Source organism: Colobus angolensis, unplaced genomic scaffold (genome assembly GCF_000951035.1).
Source record: "Colobus angolensis palliatus isolate OR3802 unplaced genomic scaffold, Cang.pa_1.0 Scaffold96, whole genome shotgun sequence".
NCBI classification, from domain to species: Eukaryota; Metazoa; Chordata; class Mammalia; order Primates; family Cercopithecidae; genus Colobus; species Colobus angolensis.
In genome coordinates, this window is record NW_012123598.1 from 301,026 (window position 1) to 319,303 (window position 18,278).

Below are 18,278 nucleotides of genomic sequence, written 5' to 3' on the forward strand. Positions count from 1 at the left end.
ACCTCTGCCTCCCGGGTTCAAGCAATTCTCCTGCCTCAGCCTCCTGAGTAGCTGAGATTATAGGCACCTGCCACCACGCCCAGCTAATGTATATATATATATTTTTTCATCCTGTTGACCAGGCTGGAGTGCAATGGCGTGATCTCAGCTCACTGCAACCTCCACTTCCCGGGGTAAAGCGATTCTCCTGTCTCAGCCTCCTGAGTAGCTGGGATTACAGGCACGCACCACCATGCCCAGCTAATTTTTTGTATCTTTAGTAGAGATAGGGTTTCACCATGTTGGCCAGGCTGGTCTTGAACTCCTGACCTTGTGATCTGCCTGCCTTGGCCTCCCAAAGTGCTGGGATTAGAGGGGTGAGCCACAGCGCCTGGCCACTTCTTCTTAACTGTAAGTTCTGCTGGTTGGGGGCCCTTTGTTCCAAGGAAGGAGAGGTTCCACCAGAAGTGAATATTATTTCCATTTAATTGGAGGGTGAAACAGCTACTTGTTCATCTGGGGATCCTTGTGTCACTGAAGCAAACAGGGATTGCTTTTTTGCTTTGGATGAGTTCAGCTCAGTTGCTGCCATGGAATGGGAAGCATAGAGAGCTATGTCTGAAACAAGGGCATTGCTGGGGGATGTTCTGGTAAGTTCATGTTCAGAAATAAAACTAGCAACTCATCGAAGGGAGGACTTCTAAGAATCAGAAGTTTAGGTTTTGATATTTGGGGACATCCTCCAGGTTAAAAAACAAACAAAACCAAAACGCTACTCAGCTGAAGATCTGGCAGAGGCAGAGGAATGGGATGGTGCGGGGAGCGGGGAGGAGAATGAAAATTAAATCAGTTTTCAACCTAAGACCAGTTAAGAAAACAAGAAATCTCAATATTATAGATATCTTCCTTGTTTACATGTAAGAAATTGACTATAGAAATCAACAATGGCCAAGCCAAATATAAAACAGAACTCTAGCCCACTACTGCACTGACCAGCTCAGGAAGCCAACTTATTATCTACACTAACCAGATGAGGAAATATCTCCCTCTCAAGAGTTTTAAGAGGACAGATTCCGGCCGGGCGCGGTGGCTCAAGCCTGTAATCCCAGCACTTTGGGAGGCCGAGACGGGTGGATCACGAGGTCAGGAGATCAAGACCATCCTGGCTAACATGGTGAAACCCCGTCTCTACTGAAAAAAAAAAAAATACAAAAAGCTAGCCGGGCGAGGTGGCGGGCGCCTGTAGTCCCAGCTACTCGGGAGGCTGAGGCAGGAGAATGGCGTACACCCGGGAGGCAGAGCTTGCAGCGAGCTGAGATCCAGCCACTGCACTCCAGCCTGGGCGACAGAGCGAGACTTCGTCTCAAAAGAAAAAGATCATTTAGAATTTTGCATAATTTTCAAAATGACACAACCCCTGGCAGGTTCTATGGCTTTGGCATCTAAGCTATTCTATCTGTTGCCTAGAACCCATTAAGAGGAATGGTCAGCAGGATGCACACCCCATGACAGATACACACCTGGAAAGCAGCAGTGAGAGCAGTCGTTGGGACTGGATGGCCTGGGTGGAGGGCAGGTCCACAGGTAAACTGCTGTTACTTTGTGACCTTACTTAAGATCCTTTAAAATGTATTCTTACCGTTAGGTATTCTCACACAAGATTATACACCACTAAGTATCTACATAGATTGGTGGAGAAACTGATCCAAGGGCTACAGAATGCAATTGGTATTTTGCAAAGATTTCTGTTTTATATCAAAGATGACAAGCTATTTCCTGGTTGTAAACATTGGGAAAAATTAACAAAATGAAAAGATTCACAGGATAGAACATAGAAACAAGGGGTATTTACAGAATATCTGCATCGTTATAAAAATGGTATAGGTCAGTTCTCAAAATGTAGTCCCTACATCAGCAACAACAAAATCACCTAGAAACTTGTTAGAAATGTTGCCTTCTATGGATTAGAATGAGGACAAATCACAACTTTTGTGAAATGCTAGGAATGTAAAACGGCACAAGTTTTACGGAAAAGTTTCTCAGTTCGTCAGAGAATTAAAGTTAGAATGACCACAGGATCCAGCGGTTCCACTCTTTTGGGTATACCCAATAAGAACTGAAAGCAGGGTCTCGAAGAGATATTTGTACCCTTATGCTTGTAGGGGCAATATTCACAATAGCCAGAGGTAGAAGTAACCCAAGTGTCCACGAATAGATGTCATAAATAAAGGAAATGTGGCAAATGCCAACAGTGAAATATTGCTCAGCCTTAAAATTTCTGACACATGCTAAAACATGGCTGAAATTTGAGGATATTATCCTAAGTGAAAAAAAAAAAATAATGAAAAACACTCTAAGATTCTTCTTCTGTAAAGTACCAAGAATAGTCAGATTCATAATGACTTTAGCATGGTGGTCGCCAAGGACTGAAGAAATGTGGGAATGAGTTGTTATTTAATGGTTATAGAGTTTCGTTTTACAAGATAAAGAGTTCAGGATGTTATCTGCACAACAATGTGAATGTACCTCAAGGATTAAACAGGACATTACAACAGTTAAGATGGCAAATTTGATGTGGCATGTACTTTACCATTGTTTTTTAAAAAACATATGATACTAGTTCTCAGTGCTAAATCAGAGATTTCTGGGTGTTGTTCATCATCTTGGCTACATACAAGGCACATATGTGGCCTTCCTCCAGTGTGAACTACCGGTGTCTAAGTAGTGCGAAGTAGTAGCAAAATAATGTCACACATTTGCCGTACTCAGAAGACTTTCACTAGTGTGGATATTCTGAAGCCCAATAAGTACAATCTTGCATGTTGAACCTTTACCACTTTCTACTTTATTGAAAAGACTCTTCTTCAGTGTAAACTCTCCTATGTCTAATGAGATGAGAGTCAAACCAAAATAATGTCCCAAGTTTGCTGAACACGCATTTCTGCGGTGTGAATTATCTGATACATAGCGATTGGAGAACTGTTACCTACATAATTACCCACATTCATGGCACTCAGTCTTTCTCCAGTGTGTACTGCCTGCTGTCCAGCCACAAGATGTTGACGACTGAAGGCTTTCCCACATCCACTGCATTCATAAGGGCCTTATCCAGTGTGGACTTTCTGATGTCTGAGAAGTGTGGAGTTATACCTAAAGAATTTCCCACATTCACTGCACTGCTTTGCTGCAGCGTGAACTGTCTGATGACAAATGAGGTGGGACTTTGTAAGGAAGGCCTTCCCACATTCACTGCATTCATAAGGCCGTTCTCCAGTGTGAACTCTTTGGTGTTGAATGAGGACAGATTTCAAGCTAAAGAATTTCCCACATTCATTGCACTCATAAGGCCTTTCTCCAGTGTGAACTCTCTGATGTCTACTGAGTGTAGACCTTTCCATAAAGAATTTCCCACATTCACTGCAACCATAAGACCTTTTTCCTGTATGAATTCTGTAATGCCTAAAGAGGTTTGAGTTGCACTTAAAGAACTTCCCACATTCACTGCAACCATAAGGCCTCTTTCCAGTGTGAACTCTCTGATGTGTAATGAGTGTGGAACTCCACATAAACAATTTCCCACATTCGCTGCACTCATAAGGCCTTTCTCCAGAGTGGATTGTCTGGTGACGAACAAGGTGAGACTTACAAAGGAAAGCCTTCCCACATTCACTGCACTCATAAGGCCTTTCTCCAGTGTGAGTTCTCTGATGTCTATTGAGTGTGGACCTTTCCATAAACAATATCCCACATTTGCTGCACTTATAAGGTCTTTCTCCAGTGTGGATTTTCTGATGGTCAGCCAGTTTATGTCTGTGGCTAAAGGTTTTCCCACATTCACTGCACAAGAAGGTCTTCCCTACCATGTGAACGCTGTGGTTCTTCACAAATGTCGGTCTTCCTCCATCCCCTCTGGAAAGTCTCTCTCTAATCTGCTCCTTTCGGTGCTGGTGAAGATGTGCTGGACACGTGTACAGTCCCTGCTTGGGGTGTGTTCCGTCACGCTCAGCCAGACGCAGAATGTCCTTCAGAAGTGAGCTACGTGTCTCACAGGGCTGGGTCTTCTGGGGAGATAGACAGGGCTTTGGAGCCATGACCTGTGACACTCCTAGGGAAACTCCTGGCTCTAAAGGTGCCTCCTCATCCTCAGCTCCATGGCAACAACCTGTCAGAATAAAAATGCTGGTGAGGTGCATGTTGACTGTGATGAGCGGAGGCAACCCCATCACAAAGGTCAGTCAGACACCCCATGAAAATGATCACGGAATTGGTGACAGGCATGAACCCCGGTACTGCGGCAGGCCAGGTCTCCCTAACAGCCGAGCAGGCAGGCTTCCATGACAACGGTTTCAGCACTGACTGGTTAAGCTGATTAAAGGCTGATAGTGCCAGTGCTCTCATGCACAGGCTGGAGTGTAACAAAAGTTCACCAAGAGTTTTGCCTAGGCCTTTCCTGGGCCTTGAAGGACGACAAGATCACGAAGGAGTTCTTAACAGGACCCGTTTAGGATTAAATACGTTTTAAATACGTTTTATTGGAGGGCTGAAGAAACTCCCCAGGCCTCCCCGAATAAGTTTATTGGGGTTCTAAAGAAACTCCCCAAACCTCCATGATTTAGAAGGAGACAAGGGTAGTCACTCCAGCACCTGGACTAATTTAGATGAAGTAAATTTACTGAGGCTCCAGAGGAAGGTCTTCAGGACTCAGATCTTGGTTATAGAGAAGTTAATCACTTACATCTTTAGAAGAATGCACACTTACATGTAGACAAGTAGCTTAGAAGGCATATAAGCTCTGGAAAACTTTGTAATTTTGAGTTGGTCTGGCAATAATTTCCAGGCCTTCTCCCTGTAGCCGGTTACAGAAATAAAAACTCTTTTTTCCCAGTTCATCTGCATCTCATTATTGGGCTGCGAGAAGCAGCAGCCCCATCCTCGGTTTGGTGTGGGAACAACACGGTCAGGCGTTGTGTCCCCACCCAGATCTCATCTTGAATTGTAATCTCCGTAACCCCGACGTGTCAAGGGTGGGACCAGGTGAAGCTAACCGGATCACGGGGACGGTTCCCCCAGGCTGTTCTCGTGATTGTGAGTTCTCCTGAGATCTGATGGGTTTTATTGGTTTATTTATTTTGAGACTGAGTCTTGCTCTGCCGCCCAGGCTGGAGTGTAGTGGCACGATCTCTGCTAACTGCAACCTCTACCTCCTGGGTTCCAGTGATTCTCCTGCCTCAGCTTCCTGAGTAGCTGGGTTTACAGGCGTGCACCACCACACCCAGCTAATTATTGTATTTTTAGTAGAGACAGGGTTTCACCATGTTTGCCAGGCTGGTCTCGAACTCCTGACCTCAGGTGATCCACCCTCCTTGGCCTCCCAAAGTGCTGGGATTACAGGCATGTGCCACAGCGCCCGGATGATCTAATGGTTTTATAAGCATCTTGTATTTCCCCTGCTTGCACTCACTCCGTCCTGCCGTCCTGTGAAGGTGCCTGCTTCTCCTTTGCCTTCTACCATGATGGTAAATCTCCTGAGACCTCCCAACCATGCAGAACTGTGAGTCAATTCAACCCCTCTTTCCTTTATAAATTACCCAATCTCGGGTATTTCTTTTTTTTTTTTTTTTTGAGATGAACTCTCATTCTTTCCCCCAGGCTGGAGTGCAGTGGCGTGATCTCAGCTCACCGCAACCTCCACTTCCTAGGTTCAAGCAATTCTCCTGTCTCAGCCTCCCAAGTAGCTGGGATAACAGGTATGAGCCACCATGCCCGGCTAATTTTTGTTGTTGTTGTTATTTTTAGTAGAGACAGGGTTTCGTCATGTTGGCCAGTCTGATCTCAAACTCCTGACCTCAAGTGACCCGTCCACCTTAGCCTCCCAAGGTGCTGGGATTATAGGTGTGAGCCACCAAGCCTGGCCAAATATCGGGTATTTCTTTTGAGACAGTTTTGCTCTGTCACCCAGGCTGGAGTGCAGTGGCGCGATCTCAGCTCACTGCAACCTCCTCCTCCTCAGCTCACTGCAACCTCCACCTCCACCTCCACCTGAGGTTCAAGTGATTCTCCTGCCTCAGCCTGCCGAGTAGCTAGGATTACAGGCACCTGCCCCCATACCCAGCTAAGTTTTGTATTTTTAGTACAGATGGGGTTTCACCATATTGGCCAGGCTGGTCTCAAACTCCTGACCTCAGGTGATCCACCTACCTCAGCCTCCCAAAGTGCTGGGATTACAGGAGTGAGTGAGCCACTGCGCCCAGCCAGGGTATTTCTTAATAGCAGTGTGAGAACGGACAAATGTAGTAAACTGGTACTGAGGTAGTGAAATACTGCTGTAACGATACCCAAAAGTGCGGAAGTGACTTTGGAACTAGGCAGAGGTTGGAACAGTTTGGAGGGCTCAGAAGAACACAGGAAATGTGGGGAAGTTTGGAACTTCCTAGAGACTTGATGAATGGCTTTGATCAAAATGCTGATTTAGCAATATGGGCCATGAAGTCCAGGCTGTCGTGGTCTTTGACGCAGATGAGGAACTTGTTCGGAACTGGAGTAAAGGTGACTCTTGCTATCCTTTAGCAAAGAGACAGGCAGCATCCTGCCCTGCCCTAGATATCTGTGGAACTTTGAATTTGAGACAGATGATTTAGGGTATCTGGCAGAAGAAATGTCTAAGTGCTAAAGTGTTCAAGAGGAAGCAAAGCAGAAAAGTTTGGAAATTTTACAGCCTGACTATGCAATAGAAAAGAAAAACCCATTTTCTGGGGAGAAATTCAAGGCTGCTGCAGAAATTTGCATAAGTAACGAGGAGCCGAATGTTAATCACCAAGATGATGGGGAAAATGTCTCCAGCACCTATCAGAGACCTTCCTGGCAGCCCCTCCCATCATAGGCCCAGAGGCCTAGGAGGGAAAAATGGTTTCGTGGGCCTGGCCCAGGCTGTTTAGTGCAGCCTCAGGACACGGAGCTCTGCCTCCCAGCTGCTGGCCCTAGGTCCCCCCATTCTATGCCGCCTCAGGACATGGTGCCCTGCCTCCCAGCTGCTTCAGCTTCAGCCATGGCTAAAAGGGGCAAGGTACAGCTCCAGCCATTGCTTCAGAGGGTATAAGCCTCAAGCCTTGGTGGCTTGCACATGGTGTTGGGCCTGTGGGTGCACAGAAGTCATGAATTGATATTTGGGAAGGAACCTCCACCTAGATTTCAGAGGATTTATAGAAATGCCGGATGTCCAGGCAGAGGTTTGCTGCAGGGGTGGAACTCATGGAGAACCTCTGCTAGGGCACTGCAGGACCCCCACACAGCCTCCCTACTGGGGCACTACCTAGTGGAGCTATAAGAAGAGGGCCACTGTCCTCCAGCCCGCAGAATGGTAGATCCACCAACAGCTTGCAGCGTGTGCCTGAAAAAGCCAGAGACACTCAATGCCAGCCCATGAAAGCAGCTGAGAGGGGGTCTATATCCTGCAAAGCCACAATGGCAGAGTTGCCCAAGACAGTGGGAGCCCACCTACTGCATCAGTGTGCCCCGGATGTGAGAGATGGGAATCAAAGGATATAATTTCAGAGCATTAAAATTTAATGACTGCCTCGCTGGGTTTTGGACTTGCATGGGGCCTGTAGACTTTGTTTTGGCCAATTTCTTCCATTAGGAATAGGTACATTTATCCAATGCCTGTATCCCCATTATATCTTGGAAGTAACTAACTTGCTTTTGACTTTACAGGCTCATAGGCAGAGGGGACTTGCCTTGTCTCAGATGAGACTTTGGACTTGGACTTTTGGGTTAATGCTGAAAAGAATTAAGACTTTGGGGAGCCGAGCGCGGTGGCTCAAGCACTTTGGGAGGCCGAGACGGGCGGATCCCGAGGTCAGGAGATCGAGACCATCCTGGCTAACACGGTGAAACCCCGTCTCTACTAAAAAATGCAAAAAACTAGCCGGGCGAGGTGGCGGCGCCTGTAGTTCCAGCTACTCGGGAGGCTGAGGCAGGAGAATGGCGTAAACCCGGGAGGCGGAGCTTGCAGTGAGCTGAGATCCGGCCACTGCACTCCAGCCTGGGCGACAGAGCGAGACTCGGTCTCAAAAAAAAAAAAAAGACTTTGGGGGACTGTTGGGAAGGCAGGATTGGTGTTGAAATGTGAAAGGGACATAAAACTTGGGAGGGGCCGGGGTGGAATAATGCGGTTAGGCTGTGTGTCCCCAGCCAAACCTCATCTTGAATTGTAATGCCGATAATCCCCACGTGGCAAGGGTGGGAGCCGGTGGACAAAACGGAATCATGGGAACAGTTTCCCCCCTGCTGTTCTCACGAAACGGAGTAAACTCTCACGAAAAGCTGAATCATGGGAACAGTTTCCCCCCTGCTGTTCTCACGAAACGGAGTAAACTCTCACGAAATTTGCCGGCTTTATGTGTCTGGCATTTTCCCTGCTTGGATTCACTTGTCTTGCCGCCCTGTGAAGAAGGTACCGGCTTTTTCTTTGCCTTCCGCCATGATGGTAAGTTTCCTGAGGCCTCCCCAGCAATGGGGACCTGTGAGTCAATTAACCTCTTTCCTTTAGAAATTACCCAGTCTTGGGTATTTCCTAATAGCAGAGTGAGAACGAAGTAATACAAACACGAAGGCCAATGAGAAGAAGGCCTGCTGTGCAGAGTTGGACCTGGCAAATACCCATAATGGGAGAGCCCTGATGATAGGTAAGAACACAAGAGAGGGGTACAGTGCAGAGAGGAGATGGAGGGTCTCCAAATCACTTCTCTGCAAATGGCTTTCCACAAGCCACGGCTGCTGGTGACTAGTGAGCAGTGTGTAGAAGGCTGTGTCTAAACCCAGAGAGATCTGACTGTGACAAAGGAGATGGTGTTCAGGGACTACTGACAAATACATGCAGACCTCACCTCAAGTACAGGTCATGCATTGGAGGGCACTGCAAAGGGAGCAGTCAAAGAGAACAGGTAACAGGCGGAAGCCAGGGATTAGAAGTCAGAGTAGAAATGACAATGCGGGAGGGAAAGGAAGAGTGAGTTGTGGCAACCGGTCTTGAACTAAACAACAGGGGTCACAGGACAGGTTCCTAGTGTGGTATGACCCAACCTGTGATATTACACCTTTTCCCAACTCCTAGGAACCAAGATCATGTCCCTCTGAGTCTCTACAGCCCTTCAGGGAGTAATATCCACCCTCTTGGGTACCAGGGCCCTCCATTGCTTAAGGTGACAGTCTGTGAGACCTGAAAGAGACCAGTCCTAGGGGAAAGACACAGAAGAGACAAGACAGCACACGCCCAGAGAGACCACCTGATGATACCCCACATTCTATAATCACCAGAACTTCACAGAAGATTTCTACATCCTGCACAATCAAGCCAGTGGTTCACCAAATTAGTGATCAGGTCAGTGCCAGAAATTCCAGGAACAAGAAAGCATCAAGAAATATTGGCAAGAGCAAGGGAACAACGGAGCACAGAGCTCCCATGCATTGGACGAGAACACAGGGCCGGTGGGTCTCTATGTCAACTTCAACATTTCTGGATCCTGAGCCCTTTCTTGCAAGCCTCGGAGCAGCAGGGGATGGGGCTGCTAGGAAAAAGGGAGCACAGAGCACACAGCCCAGTCCCGACTCGTAGAACATATATGTCAGGAAACAAGGAAAAGCAGCAGCACCCACGGTCTCACCGTGGGAAACGCAGCGCCACCTTCAGGTAAAAGGAGACAACACAGCCCAACCCATTATGAAGGCCTTACCTAACGAGGACAACAGGGCCAAGTTCTCCAGCATCACATCGCGGTACAGCAACCTCTGAGCCTCATCAAGGTGCCCCCACTCCTCCTGGGAGAAATATATGGCCACGTCCTCAAAGACCACACGGCCCTGCCAAATTGGGAAAGATGAATACATGAGCAGCTTCTTTTCCAGCTGTATTTACTTACGTTCTCTATTTATTTTCTACTTATATTTACCACCCATTAAACACAGGGCCAAACTAACAGCCAAATGTGTTTCCATCTCCCCTACCATCCTGGGCACATATTCTGAACCACCTCCATCTCTAACTTTCTCAAACCAGCCAGTATTTCCCATGTTCTAAATCAACCCAGGGACAGGTACTGCTCAACTAGGGACAGTCCCAATAGCCCAGGTTCCTGGAATTACCAAAACTAGCCAAACTATCCTGACACCCAGCCCTGCCTTGTTTCCCTTGGAAACCCCAACAGCATCTGTGGACTAAACTAAACTTTCCCCTCACTCCAATTTTCCTCCTGACCAAATCTGGGGCCTCACCACGTGGCCCTGTGTTATGTGGTGTGCACCCTCCTTAGGGAAATGCAAGCAATAAATATCTTCTTTCAGTGTCATTGGCCTGTCCCTGGCATCCCTCACTCACATCCATAAATTAAAACCCTATGGGTGAAATGACTGCTACATTTCTCTCTCCAGGATCTCATCCCTCTCCCCTATACCTCCATTCCTCGCTCAATCTCCTCCACACCCTCCCAGTGTGGAAGAGACACCACATCCAGGTGGCATGAGTGACTTTTCTCTCCCCATTTCCATGGGCCACCGTGTCCAGCACACAGAGAAAACACATGAAGGACAAGGTAGAAAAGCACCATCTAGGATGTGGGCCTCCCGTGGGGGGATCCATCCTCTCCCGCCAGCCAGTGTCCGTGGAGTCACCCAGATCTTGCCTCCCAAGACAACCAAACTCAGCCTCATCCTCCTCCCTTGAGCTGCCAGGGCCAGGGCCTGGGGCCTCCATTCACACTCCTCCTGCCTAAACATCAGTCTTTGGTCAGCACTCCAATCCCATCTCTCACACCTCCACTCCTGTCAATTCCACAGACACCTCCCAGCCCACACCACAGGCATTTCCTTCACCTCCCAACAGGCCACTCTGCACACGGAAACCAGGTGGTGCACGGCAAATACGCTCAGCATCCAGTTCACTCCCAGTCCTGCCCCAGAACACCAAAGTCCCCTAGCGCCGGGGGCAGCCCAAAGTCCTGCTTTGAAGGTTCCCTACATCGCCCTGATTCTCACTTCACTGTCAGCTGCCCAAACAAACCATGTGAGGACTTCACGTACTCTCAGCTGTGTCCTGCCTCATGGACACAGGATTGCAAGTTTCCTGAGGCCTCCCAGTTATGCTTCCTGTTAAGCCTAAAGAACTATGGGTCAGGCACAGTGGCTCATGCCTGTAATCCCAACGCTTTGGGAGGCTGAGGAGGGTGGATCACGAGGTCAGGAGATCAAGACCATCTTGGCCAACATGGTGAAACGCCATCCCTACTAAAAATACAAAAATTAGCTGGGCGTGGTGGCGTGCGTCTGTCGTCCCAGCTACTCAGGAGGCTGAGGCAGAAGAATCACTTGAACCTGGGAGGCAGAGATTGCAGTGAGCTGAGATTGTGCCACTGCACTCCAGCCTGGGCCATATCTCAAAAACAAACAACAAAAAAAGAACTGTGAGTCAATTAAACCTCTTTTCCTCATATGTTACCCAGTCTCAGGTAGTTCTTTGTAGCAATATGAAAACGGACTAATACAACTACTATCCTCACCTCATCCCAACTGATGCTTAGCAACTCTCCAACCTCAGCCTATTACCCCCCCCATCAACCCCATCATGTCTACTCTCTTTCAGAAGCCTTTCTCACTCCTATACCCCACCATCTCACATACACTCATCCCCACAAACACTCCATTCCCTCATTTGTCTAGTGATTTCCCCCCACCCCACCACACAGGTACCCAGTAAGACACCCAGTTCTCATGCCCCATTCCAATTCTCTATCGTCAAACAGCACTGCCACCATAACCTAGAGATGCTGTCACCTAAACTGAATCCACGGCTTCATCCTGGTGCATATGACAGCCACCGTGGTGTGGATGTCTCCAACCTGAACTCCTCCACCAGGAGTCTCTGAGACATCTGTGGCCTGAACAAACACTGACTCCTCATACGCACTCTGAAAATTCCTTTTACTGCTGACTTCTCCCGTCATAGCTAATGGAGCATCTATAATTCCAAACAAAACCATGGGGCCACTCCTGATTCTGCTTCTATCCCACCTCCCCAGCTGCCTCTCTCTCTACACCATAAAATGTGGGCAGCTCCAGTTCAAAATACATCCTGAAGCCAACACTACTCTTTTTTTTTTTTTTTGAGACGGAGTCTCGCTCTGTCGCCCAGGCTGGAGTGTAGTGGCGCGATCTTGGCTCACTACAAGCTCCGCCTCCTGGGGTTCACACCACTCTCCTGCCTCAGCCTCCGGAGTAGCGGGGACTACAGGCACCCGCCACCTCGCCCGGCTAGTTTTTTGTATTTTTTAAGTAGAGACGGGGTGTCACCGTGTTATCCAGGATGGTCTCGATCTCCTGACCTCGTGATCCGCCCGTCTCGGCCTCCCCAAGTGCTGGGATTCCAGGCTTGAGCCACCGCGCCCGGCCGCCAGCACTACTCTTGACAAATTACCACCAACATCCACCTAGACTGCTGCAGGAACATCCTCTCAGATCTCCCTGCCATTACTCTCATCTCCACAGTCTGTCCTCCTCAGAAGCCAAAGAAAGTTCCTTAAGCTAGGGTCCTCTCACTGCCCTCTTCTGCTTCAAATCTTCCCCATCTACCACCTCCCTTAGAGACCCAGGACCTCGGCTGTCATTCCAGGCCTGATGTTTGTGTGTCTCTAGCCACCTCCCACTCTGCTCCCTATTCCTATCTGATACAACAGACACTTGCAGTTCCCTAAAAATCCAGTTCAGTCTCTCCTCCAAACATTGAAACATTCTTAATCTTGTGCCCATGACACTCTGACAGATGTTACCACGTCAGCTGTCAAAAATGGGAACCACTCCACGTAATCCAGGGCCATCCAGGTAAAGTGTCACAATAAACTTAAAACAATCAAACAAAAATCCCAGACCTAATTTAAGATACTAGAACTGGTGGAACCACCCACTTTTCAGACATAAGAGGGGGAAAAAGACAGAAAAAGAATCTCAGGACACCACTTTTCTTTATATGGAGGTGCCAAAACCGTCTATGAGATAACTGGTAGGTGAAAGGTAGAAAACACTCTACTCACCTGACTCACCTGTGCTGGGTTCATTTCTGCCATCGCCAGGGGGCCCTGAGGGAAGAGGGAAACCATGAGAAATGGGAAACCACGGGAAGATCCTGCAGGCAGAGTTGGACCACCATCTCTTCCTCCTTACCCTAAAGCAAACTGATCTCAAGTTGATTGTGTAAACTCAGCTTCTCGGACTTCAGTGTTGGCTCTTAGCAGCACTGTGACTCTAGAAAGAACGGAACCTGCTGGAGCTTCAGTGCTCTCATCTGTAAATAGGTTGTAAGAACGGCGCCCACCCCATAGGACTCTTACCGGTGTCAAACACGGGTAGCTCATCATATAGATCAGCTATCACTGTTCTTGGACTAATGGTTTACTATATGTTTTCAGTGTAAATGATGTAGTAGAATTTCAAAAACTGAGATGTATTTTTTAGCTTTTAAAATTTTAGAAAATATGATACTAAAATTTTCCATGGTATGTTGATAACTATAGGCAAATTTGGGTCAAATCACTTATGTAGTATTTGCAGGAATTTAACTCAATGAATAGCTTCACTTCTAACTCCCTACCTTTGTGTACACATTTAGAAGGACACTGGCTAGTGTTTATACCAATAAGTGTTTCATACTTTTTCTTTTTTTTGAGAGACGGAGTCTCGCTCTGTTGCCCAGGCTGGAGTGCAGTGGCGCAATCTCGGCTCACTGCAAGCTCTGCCTCCTGGGTTCATGCCATTCTCCCACCTCAGCCTCCTGAATAGCTGGGACTACAGGCACCCGCCACCATGCCCGGCTAATTTTTTGTATTTTTGATAGAGACGGGGTTTCACTGTGTTAGCCAGGATGGTCTCTATCACCTGACCTGGTGATCCACCCACCTCGGCCTCCCAAAGTGCTGGGATTACAGGCGTGAGCCACCACGCCCGGCCTCACACATTCTTAATGAGTTGTAGGGAGGGGCTGAGCAGGTAGGTCAGCTACTGGTCCTCTCTGCAACCAGGCCTGCCTGTTATATAAGGCTCTGAGGGGGAAGCTCGCTGGGAGACCTTGACTGGCGCAGATCATCCAATCTTGCCTTGATATGTGGAGAAGGGGAAAACGCAGTGCTCTAGTTTAGAACCCAGCTGCTCCAGTAGCCTGGATAACTTTTTTCTTTTCCTACAAAGAGTGGCCCTGAGGGTCAGTCAAGCCTATACATGCAGAATATAAACCATCTGAAACCTTAGTCTCCATCCTCAAGCCCATTCCTTATTCCATCCATGCCTCCCTTTTCCTAGGCAGAGGACAAAATCCTTCCTATGGCAGGTCTGTGCCTTTCTAAAGTGTCCGGCTTATGGCTCCACCTATGGTCTGAACTCCAAGTATCAGCTCTCTCCTCCCTCACCACATAGCTCACAGGCAATGACCTTCAGACTTCCCTACCAAATTGGATCCTCAGGGCCCAGTTCAAGCTACACCCTCTATTCTTTTTTTTTTTTTTTTCTTGAACAAACATCTTTATTTAAGAAATCAAATAGGGTGAAAATGATGGTAGTAATTTCACACAAGGATACAAGACAAAGCTTAGAATTACTTGCTCAAAAGTTATTCAGAATGGAACAAAATTGTTCAAGTGCTCCCAGTTAGCACAGGTTGTATTACTTGCTTTTCAATGGACATTTACTATTTTACAGTAAGATCTACTTATCATAGGAACACAGACACAATTCCCAGCCCCCTCTGATGTGATGCCTAAAAGACTGAGTACAAATGTTAATGTAATCCAAGCCTTTCTTTGACAACAATCCTAAAAATTGCCTTACAACTTTTACAAGTACGGGTATCAACAGTTTACTGTCTGAGGGAAAGGAAATATAAGAATATACAGTGACAGAAGCAACACACTTCACTGTGGCCTGGAACTGCTCCCAGCCTCCTATTTTACAAACATGATTCAGGTTCTCACGTTATAGCAGGATCACTATTCCTACCCTCTGGCAGAAGCAGACATGTGACACATGGCACTGCACAAGTGTTTCTTTGGCTTCTTGAGTAGTGCTGTGTATACTGCCTATACATTTTTATAACATCTCTAAATGCATAACGCCCACGTATGTGCTAACACACTTCACTCCCAACTGCAGAATATTTTAGTTTTAAATCTAGCTACCAAATCTTGACTATGACATTTGTTTTGGATTGTTACATTAAGATCAACCTATCTGGGCTGGGTATGGTGGCTCACACCTGTAATCCCAGCACTTTGGGAGGCTCAGGCAGGAGAATCGCTTGAAGTTAGGAAGCGGAGGTTGTAGTGAGTCAAGTGCCATTGCACTCCAGCCTGGACAACAGAGCGAAACTCCATCTCAGAAAAAAACAAAAGATCAACCTATCTGAATTGGGAAAGTCAAAAGCTTATTCCCAGCCAGGAGCAGTGGCTCACGCCTGTAATCCCAGCACTATGGAAGACTGAGGCAGGCAGATAACCTGAGTTCAGGAGTTCAAGACCAGCCTGGCCAAAATGGCGAAACCCCGTCTCTACTAAAAATACAAAAATTAGCCAGGCATATGCCTATAATCCCAGCTACTTGGGAAGAAGGAGAATTGCTTGAACCCGGGAGGCAGAGGCTGCAGTGAGCCAAGATTGTGCCACTGCACTCCAGCCTGCATGACAGGAGCAAGGCTATCTAAAAAAAAAAAGGAAAGAAAAGCTTATTCCCTTTTTAAGTTTTAAGTGAAAATATTTCATGGCCAGGCGCGGTGGCTCGCGCCTGTAATCCCAGCACTTTGGGAGGCCAAGGCAGGCAGATCACGAGGTCAGGAGTTCAAGACCAGCCTGATCAACATGGCGAAACCCCTTCTCTACTAAAGGTACAAAAAAAAATTAGCCAGGCATGGTGGCGGGAGCCCATAATCTCAGCTACTCAGGAGGCTCAGGCAGAAGAATTGCTTGAACCCGGGAGGTGGAGGGTGCAGTGAGCCGAGATCGTGCCACTGCACTCCAGCCTGGGGAACAAGAGCGAAACTCCTTCTCAAAAAAAAAAAAAAAAAAAAGAAAAGAAAAAGAAAAAAATTCATTATTCTTGATAACGAGCTCTTTATAAATGACACTGTTCACAAAGGAATACCAATTGATCTACTGATGTGTGACATGAGACAGAATGTACTATTTTTAAATATAAAAGGAATTTCATTAAGTTTAGATAAGCTGAGAATACACAAAAGTTTTCCAGGCTATTTAATCAAGTAACTTACAATGTACACATTCCCGAGTATACACCACTCTGGTGGTATCATTTATTTTGGAATTTTCTGCATTCAGCTTAAAAGGTGTTTCTTCCCAAGAAACTGAACTTTTCTGTCAAACGCACTTGATCGAATAGGAGAATTGGGTTCATAAAATGGATTCATTGAAAACTTTATATATAAATCATAAACATCAGTAAAGAAGTTCTTTATTCCATCTTCTTGTCTTATGTCATGAAGCATAATCAACCTCATATGCCCCGCGGTGACAAATGCTGACACAAACCACTCGTTGAACTTGTCCACAGTTTTCAAGTACATGTTGTTCGACAGCCACATGTTCTCATCTACGAGGTCCAGAGCAGCATGAGCTATGAACTGGTTCAGATGACGATGGTCGTCTTTGGATTCTGCCTTCCCAGCTGGCAAAAACTCCATTTCAAAAACTGGATTATCATGGTGACCAACAATTACAAAGTAGAAGCTCCCAGACATGGTCTTCAAGATATGGCTCCTGCAGCGGGAGGCCGACAACGGAAACGCAACGTCAGTTTCCGCGGAAGAGACCCGCGCGCCGCACCTTTTTTGACATAGAGTCTTGCTCTGTCGCCCAGGCTGGAGTGCAGTGGAGCGATCTTGGCTCACTGCAACCTCCACTTCCCGGGTTCAAGCAATTCTCCTGCCTCAACCTCCCGAGTAGCTGGGATGACAGGCGCGCGCCACCACGCCTGGCTAGTTTTTGTATTTTTAGTAGAGATGGGGTTTCACCATGTTGGTCAGGCTGGTCTTGAATGCCTGACCTCGTGATCCGCCCGCCTCGGCCTCCCAAAGTGCTGGGATTACCAGCGGGAGACACCGCGCCCGGCCACCCTCTATTCTTTTGAAGAAACTACACCAGCTCTCTTCTGTAGACTCCAGACCTTTCTGTCCCCCTACCCATGTGACATTTTCCACTTGAGACGCCTGAGAATGACACTGGCCAAACTGCAACCCATGATCTTCTCCATGAAACCTACTCCTCATGCTGCTGATTTCCCCAACTTCATTCAGATGTTCAGGCAAAATAGAAAAAAAAAAAAAAAAATGGCCCCTCACTCCCTATTTTTGCTCACAGACACATCTGATGCAGCAGGAAAACCTGCTGGCTCTATCTTCCAGGTCTATCCAGAATCCCATCACATCTCCCCTCTTCTACCATGGCTCTGGTGCAGTCTCTGGGATCCACTGCAGTGGCCTCTTCTCGGTCTCTCTGTGTCAATTCCCCACCCTGCTCGTTCTAACTCTGTACCTGCCCCTCCGACTGGTCCTCCCTTGACGACCTTCCACGGTTACTGGCTGCTCAGGTTGCATTCCAAGAGAGAATTCACAAAACCCTCTCTTTCCCGCAGAAATCACACACACTCTGGGCTCCCCGACGCGGCCCACTCGGCAGCGCCTCCATGCCCTGAACCTGCGGTCCCCGAAAGGGAGCTCTGAGGCTGCATCAAACCAGCTGATACGGGGACCCCACACAGGAACGCCACCCTCTTCGGGACAAGGGGCCTGACCGGCAGGGCCCCTTCTGTGGGCTTCAGCACTGGAAGGAGGGGTCGGGCGGAGTTGGGGGGCCTGGGATGGGGCACCCACCTTAGGTTCTTCGGCGCGGACTCCGCCAGCCCAGCCAGGGAAGAGAGGGGCGGGAGCGACAAAGGCAAGACAAGGACACCGCCGTCCCCCGTCCTTATCAGCCGAGCCTCTGCCACTGTCAGTTGTGCCTGTGTCACTACCGCCTCCACGCCGAGGGAACCCAGCCGCTTCTCGCGCTTTTCCGCTCCCTCACTTCGGTGACGTCATAGAGCGCCAAAGGCCGGAGCTAGTGAAAACACCAGAGAGAACCAAATCAACCTCCGCGGAGGACGCCGGAAGTCCCGCCCTCCTACGATGCGCACGCACGTACGCAAGCACGCACCACGCAAGCACGCACGCACGCAAACATTCCTTCCTGTACCTTCATTGGGTCAGTTGCTCCTCCGAG

The 18,278-nt window shown here is 47.9% G+C and overlaps 2 protein-coding genes across 2 annotated transcripts; both read right to left on the reverse strand.

The window, feature by feature from the left end:
* Positions 1-1,710: 1,710 nt before the first annotated feature.
* On the reverse strand, positions 1,711-18,154 carry ZNF547 (zinc finger protein 547). Its single transcript, XM_011932400.1, has 4 exons — positions 17,891-18,154; positions 13,065-13,100; positions 9,711-9,837; positions 1,711-4,141 (listed from the first exon to the last, which is right to left on the reverse strand). Exons 2-4 carry the CDS (start codon positions 13,086-13,088, stop codon positions 3,084-3,086), a joined length of 1,209 nt encoding a protein of 402 aa, XP_011787790.1. The 5' UTR covers positions 13,089-13,100; positions 17,891-18,154; the 3' UTR covers positions 1,711-3,083.
* Positions 16,100-18,154, reverse strand: LOC105504815 (trafficking protein particle complex subunit 2-like). Its single transcript, XM_011932399.1, has 2 exons — positions 17,891-18,154; positions 16,100-16,778 (listed from the first exon to the last, which is right to left on the reverse strand). Exon 2 carries the CDS (start codon positions 16,757-16,759, stop codon positions 16,337-16,339), a length of 423 nt encoding a protein of 140 aa, XP_011787789.1. The 5' UTR covers positions 16,760-16,778; positions 17,891-18,154; the 3' UTR covers positions 16,100-16,336.
* Positions 18,155-18,278: the final 124 nt, after the last annotated feature.

What these genes read in the sequence shown, in the direction of transcription:
- ZNF547 (XM_011932400.1), bottom strand. Translation starts at nt 13,088, where the DNA reads ATGGCAGAAATGAACCCAGCACAG. An exon ending in CAGAAATGAACCCAGCACAG is followed by an intron (nt 9,838 to 13,064) that starts GTGAGTCAGGTG and finishes CCAATTTGGCAG; the next exon opens with GGCCGTGTGGTCTTTGAGGA. An exon ending in GGCCCTGTTGTCCTCGTTAG is followed by an intron (nt 4,142 to 9,710) that starts GTAAGGCCTTCA and finishes TTATTCTGACAG; the next exon opens with GTTGTTGCCATGGAGCTGAG.
- LOC105504815 (XM_011932399.1), bottom strand. Translation starts at nt 16,759, where the DNA reads ATGTCTGGGAGCTTCTACTTTGTAATTGTTGGTCACCATGATAATCCA.